At 43.4% G+C, this 17843-nt stretch overlaps 1 protein-coding gene across 1 annotated transcript in view; it reads left to right on the top strand.

The window, feature by feature from the left end:
* NUP210 (nucleoporin 210) overlaps positions 1–17843 on the top strand; it is a 657387-nt gene that overhangs the window by 591588 nt on the left and 47956 nt on the right. The window contains exons 38-39 of the mRNA XM_063426963.1: positions 13709–13816; positions 13915–13983. Of these exons, the coding sequence (XP_063283033.1) occupies positions 13709–13816; positions 13915–13983 (177 nt within the window). The remainder of the gene's footprint in view (positions 1–13708; positions 13817–13914; positions 13984–17843) is intronic.

Below are 17843 nucleotides of genomic sequence, written 5' to 3'. Positions count from 1 at the left end.
TATGTCCGAGGTCGCACGAATCGCCTGGAGGAGTGGTTCCAACGATAAAGTGAATAACAAGGGCGACAGAGGGCAGCCCTGTCTAGTGCCATTGCTCAAACCAAATGGATTTATCCTGGCACCCGAAATGCGAATTTGCGCCCTGACGTTAGTGTACATGGCTCGTACCGCTGTTGTAAACTGAGCTGGGAAGCCAAAATGATCCAGCATTGTAAACAAGTAAGGCCATTTTACCCTAATCAATTCTATTTCTAGGATTCGAAATAGACTCCACATCATGCACTCTGCGCCTCCCGGCCGCAAAGATTGCAGCCATTCGCAGAGAAATCCGGAAAGTACTGCTATTGACATCCATACCCCTGCGACTACTGGCACGGATCGTAGGCCTTCTCTCCTCATCCATCCAGGCCATTTTTCCCAGACCCCTGCACTACAGAGCCATGCAACGCCTCAAGACCAAATTCCTTTGCAGAAAACCTACATACGACCAACCGGTCCCTATGTCGGACGAGGTTCGGGAGGAACTCCACTGGTGGCTGAACTGCATGCAGGCTTGGAACGGCAGGGCCATATTCGGAAACCAGCCCGCTGATCACGCTGGGGAGCAACGGACGGAACCTCCTCCATAGGAGGGGTATGGACTTCCCAGGAGCTCTCGATGCACATCAACTGGCTGGAACTCTTGGCCGGATTATTCGCCATTCACAGCCTGGCAAAGGAACGATCCAACTGCTGCATCATGCTCCGAATGGACAACGTCTCAGCAGTAAGATACATCAACCGCCTCGGAGGCACACGTAGTTTATCTTATATCAGAGGAGGAAGTGCATTCTGATCGATGTCTCCGTGAACTCTTGCCTCTTTCATCAAAAGGTTAGAGGAGATTTGTATCATATCTCAATTTCCTTCCTTTCCTGAGCGAAGGAAAATTAAAGTAAAGAGAGAGCAGCAAAGTCCAATAGTAAAGATAAAGGTGGTCAGGGTAGGGTGGGTTTTGGGGCAGAGAAGAGCTGTACTTGGGTGTTAATTATTTGGTTTCATTGGATTGTTGTCCGGGGAGGGGGTGGGGGTGAGTTCCCTCAAATTAGTCTGCTAGATCACGAGATTTTTTCAAATCTCAAAATGGATCCCCTGACCCTAGCAATCAGGTTATCCATGAGATATGTATCTCTTAGTTTAGCTAGTACTACTTGAGTGGGGGAGTGTCAGTTTTTTTTTTTAGCCACGATTGGGCTAACACTCTGCTAATGTGACCTTGTGGAGTAACAGTTGTTTGTATTTAGGCCAGCCTTCTAAGGGTCTGTTTAACAGGTAAGCTCTGGCTTTCTCTGAAAGATTTGATCCAGTAAGTCCTGTATCCCCTTCCAATACGTCTGTACTTGGGGGAAATCCCACCACATGTTGATGTATGAACCTCTGTGACTACAACCTCTCCAACACTCATCTGTCTTTTATTTTATTGATTCTATACAGTTTGACAGGGGTAGTGTACCACCAGAACATCATTTTTTTTTTTTTTTAATTCTTTATTTTTGTTGTGCAGGTGATTACAAATGGTTCCATGACGCCACAACAGCGTAAACTTTGGCATTGCAGTGATAACAGTGGCATGGAAATACCGAGTATCTAGATTAGGCAGCCGTCTAATTTGGTATCACCACCCTGTCTTGACAGCGATGTATATGGGTGTGTTCTGAGTAAGGTGTCGGGTCGGATCGGGTCGGTCCGTGCTCTTATATGCTCTGCGTGTGGTTATGAGGACGATGAGCTCTGTGTCAGTCCTGCGTGGGTTAGGTGTGTTCCCCCTCTGCTGTCTGTGTATGGGCTGTGTGCCTGGGAGTGACCCATATCGGATAGGTGGTGGTACCTGGTTCGAGCGTTTGTGTCTGCCCTGTGGGCTGGAGCCTACGGGGGTACTTTGTGGGGGTGTGTTAACTAGCTGTGTGAACGATAACATATCTTTCATCAGCGAAAATTCAATTGAAACGAAAATTAAATCAAGGTAAACATAGCAGTACGAAGAATAAACAGGAAAAACCATGCTGCATCACTTGGAGAAAAATGGGGGAAAACAGAGTTCGAATGGCGTTACATAGAGCAGTAACGATTAGTGACTGTACGTGGGAGGCAGGGTAGCGTTCCTTTTACAAGCGGCTGTTGTGCCGATTCTTATTCCTTCTCCATGAGCCCCTGCGGACCGCAAGGGTTGTGCATCAGGTCCGGTTGTCCTCAAGATGCCCAAAGGTCTTGTGGAGAGGCCATGAGCCTGCCGGATTTCTTTGGAGCCAGAGACGTTTAGGCTGGGTCCCGTGTAGTCCCCTGGGTTCCGGGTTGCCGGTAAATTGCAGTCTCAGTGTGCTAAGGGAGATTGTAAGTCTCTGTTGATCAGGACATGGTCGCAGCTTCTGCCTCCGTTTTTTCCCCCCGTGGCTCAAAAGGTGTTATCGTCGCTGGGTCCCAGCATTGGGTCGCAGAGGATGAGGTCCCAGGATGCCCTGGAGGAGCAAGGGATATGTATATATGCAGTTTAAAGGGCTGGGGGCCCGGGCATGCAGAGGATTACCTGTGCAGTCCGGGCCCCCCAGGACCGCCGGGCCCGTGACAACCGTCGTGGTTGTCACCCCCTGATGGCGGCCCTGACTGCTGAGGAGTGGGTAGTGCCTCATCACCAGAGGCCAAATATCCCACCCTTCATTGCAAATCCTGACATCAATTTGGATGTTGCAGGATTTAGCCCTCAGCAGTTTATGGAGATGTTTCTGGGCGATGATGTATTGGGGAACATTGTCGCCCTAACTAATTTATATGCCGATCAGTACCGTGCTGCAAAGTCTGAATCTTTTTTGGCAAAGCAGCAATGGTCCCGCATCGATGTGCCAGAATTTAAAAGATTCTGGGCATTGACTATGCTGATGGGCATCATAAAGAAGCCCTCCATCCGCTACTACTGGAGCTGTAGCCCCATCTGCTCTACCCCCATTTACTCCCAATGTACGTCGAGGAAGAGGTAAGAAATGATTCTGCATTTCATGCACTTCAGCAACAACAGTCTGTGCCCCCCTAGGGAGCATCCCCAGTTTGACAGGCTGTCTAAAATCCGCCCCCTGATTACCAACTTCGCTGCCAGGTTTGCAGAGTCTTATACACCTGGAAGGAATATATGCGAGGATGAATCCCTGATGAAGTATAAGGGAAGGCTGGGATTCAAGCAGTATGTTCCTTCCAAGCGCTCTAGGTATGGTGTAAAGATGTATAAGCTCTGTGATAGCGAGACTGGGTATACTCAGGCCTTCCGGGTGTACGAGGGAAAGGATAGCCACCTTGACCCTCCAGGTTGCCCAGAAGATATGGAAACCAGTGGGAAGATTGTCTGGGACCTGATATTCCCCCTGATAAACAAAGGGTACCACTTGTATACTGACAATTTTTATACAAGTGTCCCTTTGTTCAAGCTACTGTACTGCTTTGATACATTAGCTTGCGGTACAATAAAAAAGAACCGCACAGGTTTCCCAGGACAACTTGCACGCACCCGGCTACAAGGGGAGAGACCTCAGCTCTGCGCCAAGAGGAGCTGTTGACAGTAAAGTACAGAGACAAGAAGGAAGTGTACCTTCTTACCACCATCCACACTGAGAGGACTGTGGAGGTCTCTGTACGTGGCAGAGTTGAGAGCACAAGGAAGTCAGTGTGCATCAAGGCCTATAACCGGCATATGGGTGGGGTTTATCTGGCAGATCAGCTGCTGCAGCTCTACATAATTATATGCAAGACAAGGGCCTGGTACAAAAAAGTTTTTGTTGTTCATAAACGCAAACCCCGGAATGCAACTGACTTTTTTACAGTTTAAGCTCCGGATCATTTTGGGGATTTTGTACCGTGATGAACCTGCTCCTCGGGCGGTGATGGGAGAGAGCAGAGTTGGGGCTACACATTTTATTTTTAAAATTACCCCTACTGCGGCAAAGCAGAATCCCCCAAAAAGATGCAGAGTCTGTTTTAAGAGGGGCAGAGAAAATATACTGTGTATCACTGTCCTGATTGCCCTGGACAGCCTGGACTGTGCATTGGGGACTGCTTCATAGCATACCACACACTCGTTCATTTTTTATTTTTTTTTAACATTTGCTGTTCAGTTTTTTTTTACATTTACCCTATGCATGAGGGGCATGGGTGTACTAAGGAGGCCTTGCAGAAAACAACCTAGAGTGTTTTCTTGCAATAACCATCAACAGGCTCTCCTAAATCACAGTCAAAAAGCAATGTGTGTGTAAAAATGAAAATTGAACAATTCCCACCACACACTTTCTCCATTTTTTTTAAATAAAACTATTGCTTTAAAGGCATCAAAACACATATACAATACCGTGGGGTGTCAACTTTTCAAATATATGCACGCTCATGGCAAGAAAATAAATTGGGATATCTGAAAAGTCCCCCAAAGAAGATATGTAAAATTTGAAAAACACATGTCAGACATTTGGCTTTGTACCCCCCAAACAACCCAACAAACCTATGCATTGGTGGTATCGCTGTTCTCAGGAGATGTTGCTGAACACATATCGGGGTGTTCTTTGGCAGTAACACCTAACAGGAGCTGAGACTACATGCCTAAAGTAGAATAAGTGTGAAAAATAACACAAAGAAATGACTACACAAACGTTTGACAGAGACTGGTGGTAGAATTAGTGCATGGAAAATGTTAAAATACCACCATTTGAAATACCCTAGGGCAGGGATGTCGAACATGCGGCCCCCCAGATGTTGCTGAACTACAACTCCCATGATTCTTTCAATGAAACAAATAGCCAGGGAATCATGGGAATTGTAGTTCAGCAACATCTGGGGGGCCGCATGTTCGACATCCCTGCCCTAGGGTGTCTACTTTTCACAAATATATGGTTTGATGGGGGTAAATGATATTGTCCGGCTTCAAAAATGTCCCAAATGGGTGCATGATGACTAACTGTGAAAATTCCAAGTTGGAAAACTGGAATGTGCACCCTCCCTGTACTCAGGAGATGATGCTGAACACATATTTGGGGTGTTCTTTGGCAGTAACCCTTAAAGTTCTTAGTACATATATTCTTAAATTGCTATGTGTCTCAAAAAAATCTAGAATTATTATTTTTTTTTTTTTTAATTTGGCATATATTGGTGGTAAAATGGCTGCATGAAAAGATTCAAAATACCCCAAGTTTAATACCTTAGGTTGTCTTCTTTTAAAATATACATGTGAAGGGTTATTCAGGGATTCCTGACAGATATCAGTGTTACAATGTAACTTGTGTTAATTTTGAAAAAAAAATTGGTTTGGAAATAACAAAGTGCTACTTGTGCTTATAGCCATATAACTTTCCAAAAAAAAGCTAAGAACATGCTTACATTGGGCATTTCTAAACTCAGGACAAAATTTAGAAACTATTTAGCACGGGTGTTTTTTGGCAGTTGTAGATGCGTAACAGATTTTGGCGATCACAGTTCGAAAAAGTGTGTTTTATTTCAATTTTTTCATCATATTTTATAATTTTTTTATAGTAAATTATATGATATGATAAAAATAATGGTATCTTTAGAAAGACCATTTAAGTTAAGAGAGCTAAATATGAAGCCTCCTGTCAGGTGATAAAATTGTATCTATGCACTGAAAAAAAGGTGAGTAAAACATATTTGTATATATTTTTTTATTTTATTATTAGCAATGGAGGAAGCTGTATTACAGGTGACAAGCAAAAGTGTGCTTCCATAAACCAAAGTGCCACCCCCTCCCAGCATTCAAACTCCGATAGGAATCAGCTGTGTGGTAATTCTCTGTAATCCCCGGCAGTCTCTACAGCTCCAGACACGTCATGCGTGTGCATGATGACGTCAGGCGTCACACTCATTGAGTGTGGCGTGATCATGTTATGTTGCTAGGAGACAAGTAAACAAACGCTTGTTCACTTGTATACAGCGAACAATAGGCATACAGATCATAAAATCTACGCAATTCAAACTATTCAAATGACTAACAGTAATAATTCACTCTAAAATACACTATAGTGTCTATAAACTTGTATTCATATATTCATAATCCACAGGGGGAAAGAAACAAAAAAGATATGTGACCAGACAGATGACCAAAGATACCTAACATTTAAAGTGTAAAAAGCATAAGAAGTCATGGAAAAGTAATATGGAAATAAAAAAAATAGAAATAAAATAAATATAAACAGACCACCCTGTCTAAAATGTAAGGGGATACAGCATACCAAATAAAGATGGAAAAAAAACATAAGAAAATAGAGAGAAAGACTGGAACATGGTAATAAAGAACTATGCAGGACAGTATACATACCCCAATCCAGGAGAGTTCTAGACACGGGTGCACCTACAGGAACCAGTGCCACTCAAGCTTCTCATTAAGGGTACACTGTATCCAGAAGGTGCATCCAGCAAACTTTCCAGATGCCTCTTTTCTCTGAAGTGCCATGCGACTGGTGTATCAGAGTCCATACTATGAATCATGGTTTTATGCTGAGACACTCAGTCTTTTAGGACACGTAATGTTTTTCCTACATAGCTCAGACCACACGGACACTTAAGGAGGGATGGGTGCACATAGTCTGTCTGGCATGTGAAAAATCCTTTAAGTCTGATCTGTTGGCCCGTCCTGGGATGGGTGAAGTATTCACCCTTAAAATTGCACTGCAATGTTGGCAACTCAAACAGGGGTAGGTCCCATGCACTGGTTTAGAAAGAAATGCTTGTTTCTTATTAGTCAGAGAGTTAGCCCTGACTACCATGTCTCTTTTAGATTGCCCCCATTTATTAGCAAATAATGGGGGATTTTTTTTTTCTTTCTTTCTTTTTTCAATTTGTATTGTATTGAGTTATTGTGATTAATGCACAACTTTTCCAAGATATATGTCAGGATCGGGACAGGGATCCAACACGCAGAGTACAAAGAGTAGCAGATACGTATACCGGACCTTAGAATGGCCGGACTTAACGTAAAACTACGTATAGAATGGTCAGGGACAAGCCGAGGTCGAGGGAACAAGAAGACAGGTAAGCGAGAGACAAGCCGGGTCAAGGATAACAGAGAAGACAGGTAAGTAATAACAAAGCCGGGTCAGAACCAAAAGACAAGAGAATACAAGAGCACTGTGTGACTAGGCTGGCTAGAACCACGACAGGGCAATGAGCAAATGCTGAGAGCTCCCTTAAATACCCTGGTTCTGGAGACTAATCACGCCTCCGCCGAGACCTGATTCGTGTCCGGGATTTGACTGACAGGTCGGGCTAGAATAGCGTCATGACGTCGACTATTGAGCGTCACGTTACAAAAAGGCATAGTTCTCTCGCGGCCGGCGTTTACATGCGCGAGGGGACCGCGAGGAACGGGAGAATCATGCCGTCTGGATGGAAAAACGTCTAAGTCTCTACCCGTCTCAGGGGTAGAGACTACAGGTACCCTGACAGTACCCCCCCTCTCAGAAACGCCCACCGGGCGGAAGGAACCGGGACGAGATGGAAAGCGGGAATGAAAAGCCCTGCGAAGACGGGGAGCATGGACATCCTCCTGTGGTACCCAGGTCCTCTCTTCTGGACCATATCCCTTCCAGTCAACCAGGTATTGAATTTTCCCCCGGGAGATTCGAGAATCGATGATGGAGTTGATTTCGTACTCCTCCTGGCCCTCAACCTGAACAGAGTGAGGAGAGGAGACCTTGGAGGAGAATCTGTTACAGACCAGGGGTTTTAGCAAGGAAACATGAAAGGAATTAGGAATACGTAAGGCAGAGGGGAGCGCTAGGCGATACGCAACAGGATTAATTCGATTCAGGATCCTATAGGGTCCAATATAGCGAGGAGCGAATTTCATAGACGGTACTTTCAAACGAATGTTTCTAGTACTCAACCATACCCTATCACCAGGGACAAAACTAGGAGCCGGCCTTCTGCGTTTGTCAGCGTGTTTTTTATACAGTATAGAATTATGTAGGAGAATTTGTCGAGTCTGATCCCACAACTTCTTCAGATTGGCAACATGAGTATCAACCGACGGTACCCCCTGGGAAGAAGGAACCGACGGAAGAATGGAAGGATGAAAACCATAATTCATGAAAAAGGGGCTAGAGCGAGTTGAATCGCAAACAAGATTATTGTGTGCGAACTCTGCCCAAGGAATCAGACCGACCCAATCGTCCTGGTGTTCAGAAACAAAACAACGCAGATATTGTTCAATCTTTTGATTGGTACGTTCAGCGGCTCCGTTAGACTGAGGGTGATAAGCAGAAGAAAAATTCAATTTAATGCCTAGTTGAGAACAGAATGATCTCCAGAAACGTGAAACAAACTGGGAACCTCTATCAGAAGTAATCTCGGAAGGTATCCCATGTAAGCGAAAGATCTCTTTAGCAAAAATCTCCGTTAATTCAGGTGAAGTCGGAAGTTTAGGTAAAGGCACGAAATGAGCCATCTTGGTAAACCTATCCACCACTGTGAGAATAACAGTGTGCTTTTTCGAAACAGGCAAATCCACAATAAAATCCATCGCCAAACAGGACCAAGGTTTTTCTGGAACTTCCAGGGGATGTAAGAGACCACAAGGAAGCGAATGAGGTAGTTTAGTCTTAGTACAGACCTCACAGGCTCCGATAAAATCCTTAATATCCCTCCGTAAAGAAGGCCACCAGAAATCCTTAGAGATCAAGGAATATGTTTTGCGAACGCCCGGATGACCAGCCACCTTACTCTCGTGAAGACACTGTAAGAGCTCCAGTTGGAGTTCAGGAGGAACGAAGTGTCTAGATGCAGGAGTCAGTCTAGGTGCCAGATGCTGCAAGCTCCTGATCTGATCCAGAAGCGGAGAATGGATTTTGAGAGTTGTGTTAGCGATGATATTACACTTAGGTACTATAGAGGATAAAACCGGCTCAGATATGGCAGAAGGTTCATGTCTGCGAGACAAGGCATCAGCTTTAGAATTCTTAGAACCAGGCCTATATGTGAGTATGTAATTGAAGTGAGTGAGGAATATAGACCAACGGGCCTGTCTAGATGATAATCGTTTAGCCTCCCCAATATAGGATAAGTTTTTATGATCCGTCAAAATGGTAACAGGATGCAAAGTCCCCTCCAATAGATGTCTCCACTCCTTTAAAGCCATGATAACCGCTAGGAGTTCCCTGTCACCAATGTCATATCTGCTCTCAGTACCCGATAATTTTTTGGAAAAATACCCACATGGATGTAATGGTTTATCCACACCCAACCTTTGGGACAGGATGGCACCTATACCCGTCTCAGAAGCGTCAACCTCGAGTAGGAAAGGTAGAGTAGTATCAGGGTGAACTAAAATTGGTGCGGAAGCAAACAGCTCCTTGAGAGTCTTAAAAGCCAGAAGTGCTTCAGTAGACCAATTCTTAGTGTCTGCCCCTTGTCTGGTCATATTGGTGATAGGAGCAATAATAGAGGAGTAACCCTTAATGAAACGTCTGTAATAATTAGAGAAACCAATAAATCTCTGAATGGCCTTGAGACCCTTAGGTAAAGGCCAATCTAAAATGGATTGGAGTTTCTCCGGATCCATTTCAAACCCCTCTCCAGAAATCACGTAACCAAGAAAGGTAGTCTGGGATTGGTCAAAGCTACATTTCTCTAATTTGCAGTACAAGCCATGTTGAAGAAGTTTGTGCAAAACCCTTCTGACCTGTCCGTGGTGAGTCTCAATATCCCTGGAATGTATAAGTATATCATCGAGGTATACAATAACACAGTCATGCTGAAACTCCCTAAGAACTTCATTAATAAGATCCTGAAATACCGCCGGGGCATTACAGAGACCAAAAGGCATTACAGTATACTCATAGTGCCCATAACGAGTATTGAACGCAGTCTTCCACTCGTGTCCCTGATGAATTCTCACCAAGTTATAAGCACCTCTGAGGTCTAACTTAGTGAAAATCTTGGAACCCTTTAATCGATCAAAAAGCTCGGTGATCAAGGGGATCGGATAGGCATTTCTAATGGTTATCTTGTTCAAACCTCGGTAGTCAATGCAAGGTCTTAACCCCTTAAGGACCAAACTTCTGGAATAAAAGGGAATCATGACGTGTCACACATGTCATGTGTCCTTAAGGGGTTAAAGAACCATCCTTCTTTTTAACAAAAAAAAATCCAGCCCCAGCAGGGGAGGAGGATCTCCTAATGAACCCTTGGTCTAGGTTCTCACGAATATACTCCTCTAAGACTAAGTTCTCATTCGTAGACAAAGGGTATACATGGCCCCTGGGAGGCATAGTACCAGGAAGTAAATTAATTTTGCAATCAAAAGGCCTGTGTGGTGGTAAGGTATCAGCCTTTCCTTTGTCAAATACCGCCTTTAAATCTAGATACAAGGACGGTATCTGTACTTTAGTAGAGTCGGTAGAGTTATTAAGTGTGTTAACAATACAAAGGGGTGACACTCTCTTTAAACATCTCTCTTGACAACCCTGACCCCACAAGACTATTTCCCCTGATTTCCAATCTATAATGGGGTTATGTCTCTTCAGCCAGGAGTATCCCAGGACTATGGGAACAGAAGGAGATGAAATGAGTAGTAGAGATATCTCCTCCTTGTGTAGAATACCAGTAGTTAAGTTAAGAGGTGTGGTCTCCCGGAAAATCACAGGCTCAACTAAAGGTCTACCATCTATGGCCTCAACAGCCAAAGGTGTCTTCCTTAACTGGGATGGGATAGCGTGTTTGGTGAGAAAAACTTGGTCGATAAAGCTCTCAGCAGCTCCGGAGTCTATCAATGCCACAGTCTCTAAAGTTCCCTTCTCCCAAGTTAAAGAGACGGGTAATAGAAGCCTGTGTTCTTTGTAGTTATGAGTAGAGGACAAAATAGAAACACCCAAGGCCTGTCCTCTAGAGAAACTTAGGTGCGAGCGTTTCCCGGGCGATTGGGACAATTCAAACGTAAGTGGCCTCTGACTCCACAATACATACACAGTCCCTCCCTTCTCCTGTACTGTCTCTCCTCTTCTGAGAGGCGAGTAAGGCCTATCTGCATAGGTTCTGGAAACTGTGGAGTTTTGGTTTCAGGACTTTGAAATGAAGGAGCTAGTCTAAAGAAAGGTCTACCGGTTCTATCTCGAGTGTTCTGCCTCTCTCTTAGACGTTTGTCAATGCGAGAGATAAAGGAAATTAAGTCCTCCAAATTCTCGGGAAGCTCTCTCGTCGCTACCTCGTCAAGTATTACATCGGATAATCCGTTTAAAAATACGTCTATATAAGCCTGTTCATTCCACTTAACCTCTGCCGCCAAAGACCTGAACTCTAGTGCGTAATCCACAAGTGTTCGGTTCTCTTGTCTAAGGCGCAACAGTAATCTAGCTGCATTGACCTTTCTGCCAGGGGGGTCAAAAGTTCTTCTAAAAGCAGCTACAAAGGCATTATAGTTATAGACTAACTGATTATCATTCTCCCACAAGGGATTAGCCCATCTCAGAGCCTTCTCAATGAGTAAGGTGATAATAAATCCCACCTTTGCCCTATCAGTATGGTAGGAACGGGGTTGTAGCTCGAAATGGATACTGATCTGGTTCAAAAAGCCACGACACCTTTCAGGAGAACCAGCATAACGTACAGGTGGGGTAACTCGGGAAGAAGCACCTACAGTGGCTACCTCTAGCCCTGAACTCACAGGAGGAATAGAAGTATTACGAAACCTCCTCAGGTAGATTATTAGGACGTGATAGTAACGCCTGTAGTGCCAGTACCATCTGATCCATTCTATGATCCATGGCGTCAAACCTAGGGTCAGGAGAACCAAGCTGACAGTTTGTACCTGCAGGATCCATTGGCCCTGTCGTAATGTCAGGATCGGGACAGGGATCCAACACGCAGAGTACAAAGAGTAGCAGATACGTATACCGGACCTTAGAATGGCCGGACTTAACGTAAAACTACGTATAGAATGGTCAGGGACAAGCCGAGGTCGAGGGAACAAGAAGACAGGTAAGCGAGAGACAAGCCGGGTCAAGGATAACAGAGAAGACAGGTAAGTAATAACAAAGCCGGGTCAGAACCAAAAGACAAGAGAATACAAGAGCACTGTGTGACTAGGCTGGCTAGAACCACGACAGGGCAATGAGCAAATGCTAAGAGCTCCCTTAAATACCCTGGTTCTGGAGACTAATCACGCCTCCGCCGAGACCTGATTCGTGTCCGGGATTTGACTGACAGGTCGGGCTAGAATAGCGTCATGACGTCGACTATTGAGCGTCACGTTACAAAAAGGCATAGTTCTCTCGCGGCCGGCGTTTACATGCGCGAGGGGACCGCGAGGAACGGGAGAATCATGCCGTCTGGATGGAAAAACGTCTAAGTCTCTACCCGTCTCAGGGGTAGAGACTACAGGTACCCTGACAATATATGAGCAATAAACATATGGTCATTGATCAAACAATAGCATAAGGCAAATATGCTGAGATAATATAAGGTAAAATAATACAACGTAAGCTATCTGTGTTGAACTGCTAAGGGTAATCATCTCTACGTCTTGGCATAAGTGTCTAGACTCAGGCTAACTCTGGGGTTTTCTTGACCCTGCTCGTGCGGACTGGGTGGTTTATAACTTGAGTGCAAATTGGTGTACAGTGGCTCTGGGGTTCAAACCAGGGAGGCAGCTCCTCCTGATATTCTAGGCAGTCTTTGCACTGTGTCTTCAATCTGCCAGCTTGATGCAGCCTGGGGGAAGTCTCCGGCGTTGTCGGGGGTTTTTCATAACAAGCGGTTTTGATTGTCCAAAAATTTCTGTGAGATATCTGTCAAACGTTTATCGACCATTCTGTCATCACTATAAATATGACGAACCCTCAGGAACTGGCAGTAGGGAATAGAAGAAATTTGTTTAGGGGAATGAAAGCTGTTTACATGTAGCATGCTGTTGGAGTCTGTGGGTTTAGTATACAAATCCGTCCATAAGGATCCATCCAGTTTACTGACCTGTACATCCAAAAAGTTCACAGAGTCAGTGCTAATGGTAGTAGTAAACTGGATGTCCCTATGACACTGATTTAGGTAAAAAATAAAATCGTCGAGATCAGCACCGGTTCCATGCCATAAAGCAATCATCTATGTACCTTAGCCATTTAGTGGCATGTAAAATAAACAGCTCATGCTGGTACACATAGCGCTCTTCAAAATCTGTCATAAAACGTTTTGCATACAAGGGTGCCATATATCCGCACCCATTGAAGTTCCTTTGACTTGTTCATAGAAGATTTACATCTATCTGAAAAAAAAAAAAACTCTCTCAGGAGCATTTCCAACAAGGTAGTAACAAAGGAACACAATTTTTTGTCTGTCAGAACACTAGACAACCTATTATGTACTACCATCGTACCTTCATTGTGGGGAATAGATGTATATAAGCTAGAAAAGTCTAGTGTCACCAGTAAATCTGTAGGCTCAACTTGGAAATTTCTAATATTCACAAGGAAATCCTTGGTATCCTGGATGTACGATTTACTATAGGTAACCAGAGGTTGTAAGAACTGATCCACAAAGATAGCCATGGACTGAAAGATTGAGTCTGTTCCAGCCACAATGGGGTGACCAGGGGGATGAAGGGCATCTTTGTGGACCTTGGGCAAAGTGTGTTTGTAATGGTGTTTGGAATGTGCCTTTAATGAGCCAACGATTTAAAATAACTTTAAATATTTATTTCTAGAGCCCTATCCTGAAGAACATAGCTTCTTCCAACATTTCATTAATTCTTATCAAGGAATCTTCTTCATGCTTTTTGCTGTATTGGCCGGAGCTGCAATTATAAGAATAGGTAAGTCATGACAATATTTAAGTTATACTGTGAGTTAGTCTATCATTAGCACAAATTACAGAGTTGTGGTGTGAAATTCTTTGTTTGTTTATTTTCAGTTTTCTCACCCAAGGAGCACATTAATTACCAAGTTTTTATCTCCAGTACACCTCAGTCCCCTGCTGGCAGTAAGTGACATTCAATTCTATAAATGCTTTGATAGTTATGTGGTCACTTTCTAATTTGATGTTTATGGAAACGTTCACGTGTTGCCTATAAAGTGTGTTGTTTAGCCAGCCATAACGGAGGAGGTAGAACATCCAATCAATCAACAATCAGATCCAATCATTAGATCTAATTAGTCTAGCAAGGGTTTCTATGCGGGAAGGGTACAACATTTATGGGGCAGAACTCCTATACTCAACTGGAGTATCGCTGCAAATAATTCATTTTCCCAAATATAGGATATCTAGAATGATTATAGCAGTGTCCCCAATCATCATCATCATCAGAGGCTTAATGCAAGATACCACAGGTACAATTTTATTTGGTGACATCAGGCTTTTTATACAGCTGTACTCAACAGGGGTTCATTTTAGTGGTAAAATATTCCCCACACTGGCACCTTGGTGTCTGGGACATAACTCAATGAAATTGTACAAACTGAAAGAAATACAGCACTAACCTCAAAGGCAGTGGGAATGTAACTTGGATACCCCAACAATCCAATAAAAAAAGGATAGTAGTAAAAAACAAACTGCACCAAATACTTCAATGAACACTATAGTCACCTAAATTACTTTAACTAAATAAAGCAGTTTTAGTGTATAGATCATTCCCCTGCAATTTCACTGCTCAATTCACTGTCATTTAGGAGTTAAATCACTTTGTTTCTGTTTATGCAGCCCTAGCCACACCTCCCCTGGCTATGATTGACAGAGCCTGCATGGAAAAAAAAACTGGTTTCACTTTTAAACAGATGTAATTTACCTTAAAGAATTGGATCTCTTTGTCTGTAAATTATACTTTAATCACATACAGGAGGCTCTTGCAGGGTCTAGCAAGCTATTAACATAGCAGGGGATAAGACAATCTTAATTAAACAGAACTTGCAATAAAGAAAGCCTAAATAGGGCTCTCTTTACAGGAAGTGTTTATGAAAGGCTGTGCAAGTCACATGCAGGGAGGTGTGACTAGGGTTCATAAACAAAGGGATTTAACTCCTAAATGGCAGAGGATTGAGCAGTGAGGCTGCGGGGGCATGTTCTATACACCAAAACTGCTTCATTACGCTAAAGTTGTTCAGGTGACTATAGTGTCCCTTTAACCCCTTAAGGACACCTGACATGTGTGACACGTCATGATTCACTTTTATTCCAGAAGTTTGGTCCTTAAGGGGTTAAAGGAACACTATAGGTTCAGGAACACAAACATATATTACTAACCCTATAAACACCAGCTAGCCCCCCTTAAACCCTTAACAATAGTAAAATGTTACCTTTATTACAGTCATCAGAAGTGGTGATCTCAGCCAGTCAGACTGCCAAAGAGGGCAGAGCCAGCACAAACCAAACACAGCCATGGCCAATCAGCATCCCCTCATAAAGATGTATTAAATCAATGCATCTCTATGACGAAAGTTCAGGGTCTCCATGAAGAGGGTGGAGACACTAAATGACAGTGCTTCACACTGTGCAGCACTGCCCCAGGAAGCACCTCTAGTAGCTATCTGAGGAGTGGCCAGTGGAGGTACCCCAAGCTGTAATGTAAACACTGCCTTTTCCCTGAAGGGACTGATAATACTGCAAGGACTGATTATACTCTCCAGAACAACTAAATTAAGCTGTAGTTCTGATGATTATAGTGTCCTTTTAAATGTGAGTATCACATAAATAAGTGAATGTATAGATTTAAACCTAACTTGAATACAAAGTACGGTATTATGTCCCAAAGAGAGAATACCTTTTGTAACCAAGTAAAACCTGCTAGAGAGAGTGTCTTTTGGAAGTCAGTCTGCTATCCTCCTTGATGGCCAAATGATCAGGTCTTTATGTAAGATGAAAGAGCAATCAGTTCTGGTTCTGTTATTACGGTCTTATATGAAATGTAAACATATCTACTTTCTATAATGATAAAATACTCTCACAAAAGGAGATCGTCTAGTCGGCTCCAAGATAACGCTCACTGATATGTCTTTAGGCGTCCTTTTTGATTGCTCACAGTGCAAGCCGCATATGAAATAAATAAAACAAATATAGTGCTCTCTGTGGCTGTACTACCGCTTGTTCGGGTGCTTTTTACTTGTACTGTCTGTTTTTCCCTTGCCTTTGTATATTGTACCCTGGCCAATATCCTATTTAGATCGCTAATTAGAACATTCAAATAGAATGTTCGCACTGGCAACTTAAGTGTGCAACCCCAAGGGAAGTAATTAATGAATGCACCGCTGGGTGGCAGCCATTTTGTATAGATGAACGCCAACCAGGGGGAGCATTTATATCCCGAAAGGAGACGTTCCCCTTGCAAGTATTGTGATGGAATTCCAGTAAAATAGAAGTTTAGTAGGCCAAGATTGCCACGTGGCATATGTAGGTACATGTGTTTGTAGTATCAGTTAGTTAGTTACACGTAGCTAAGATACTGTCATCAATGTACTGAGCATGTGCAGGAATGTAGGAACTGAAATCACATTCCTTTCTCCTTTGTTTCGGATGAGCCATGTGGTCTAACCGGATGAGCAAGTCCAGACTCTGTTCATTGATTGGTTAAGGGTATGTGTGGGTGTAGCTATTTATGGGAGGAGCTATATTGCTATATAAGGAATGTACTCCATGTGTTCTGGGCTCAGATCTGTTTTGGAACGTTAGTCCATCTGAGACCCGATCGGTACGTGAATAAAGGCCTCTTACTTCCTGAAGACCTGTGTCCATCTCTCTGTGTTTGGCTTCTGACGTTTCCACGGTTACAGTATCAGCACAGTACCTGGGCTTGGTGGGGACACTTTTGGTGTGCTTTCTGTGCCTGGGAGACAAAGGGACGGTCTCTTTTCCCGCGCTTTGGCTCCCAGGCCCAGAGGCTCCTAGGATGAAGACCTCCCTGTTGCCCAGCGTGGGAGACCCCTTACCTGAGTGGCAGGCTTTCAATATTTGGTAGACAAAGAGACAGAGACCCCCCTGTTCCCGCGCTTGGGCTCCCTGGTGTAGAGGATCCTGGGATACTACCCCTGTTTGTGTGTGTTGCAGACCCCTTGCATGGGGCTATGCTTAAAATCCGTGTGTGGCTCAATAAAATTGCGCTGTACCTCCAGAGCTGTGTGTTGTCCAGTTCCTGGGGGGAAATGGGTCTCTTCGTATTCTAAGTGGTTCCTGAGTGACAGAAGGAAGGTAATAGCGGAGGTAACCGGTCGGGTTACCCGGGGCTCTCTCCTTGAAATGGTAACATTTTGTAAATTCAGAATGAAATCTACTTACTTTTTAAAGAGTGCCATATGCTCTATGACATCAGCTTGGGTGGTATGATCACCACCAAGGAAATATATAGGTAGATACAGCAGCATCTGTAGAGACCCCTCTGGATAAATAAGATGTCAGGATAAAATGCAGGACCAAAGAAGATAAATAAAAATAATAAAACATTTTTTACGGTAAAAACTATTTTGATAGTGATACACCATGCATAAATAGATAAAACAAATAAAAAGTAGTCCTTCTATACAATCACAAAACGTTTAGCCTTTTGGCTTTTTCAAGTGATAATAAATATAGGTCCTACAAAATAATAAAAATGTTCTTGCAAATGTTGCGGTATTATGACATAATTAAGTCACATGGTACGCATTACTATCTGTATAGAAATTTTGGGTGATTATATGCCATAGACTATATAGAAAAACTATTATTCCACAAATATTGTGTTAGGTATATATGCTTGGTTATATCATATTTTATTAAAATGTAAAAGCGTAAAAATAAAAGAAAGATGATAAAAACATGAAGGGACTACATTTCCGTACATACTATCTAGTGTTGTGGTTAACAAATTGAGCAGA

The sequence above is a fragment of the Pelobates fuscus genome, chromosome 7 (genome assembly GCF_036172605.1).
Source record: "Pelobates fuscus isolate aPelFus1 chromosome 7, aPelFus1.pri, whole genome shotgun sequence".
NCBI lineage: Eukaryota > Metazoa > Chordata > Amphibia > Anura > Pelobatidae > Pelobates > Pelobates fuscus.
Note: the sequence above shows the minus strand (reverse complement) of the source record. Positions and strands in the feature narration are given on the sequence as shown.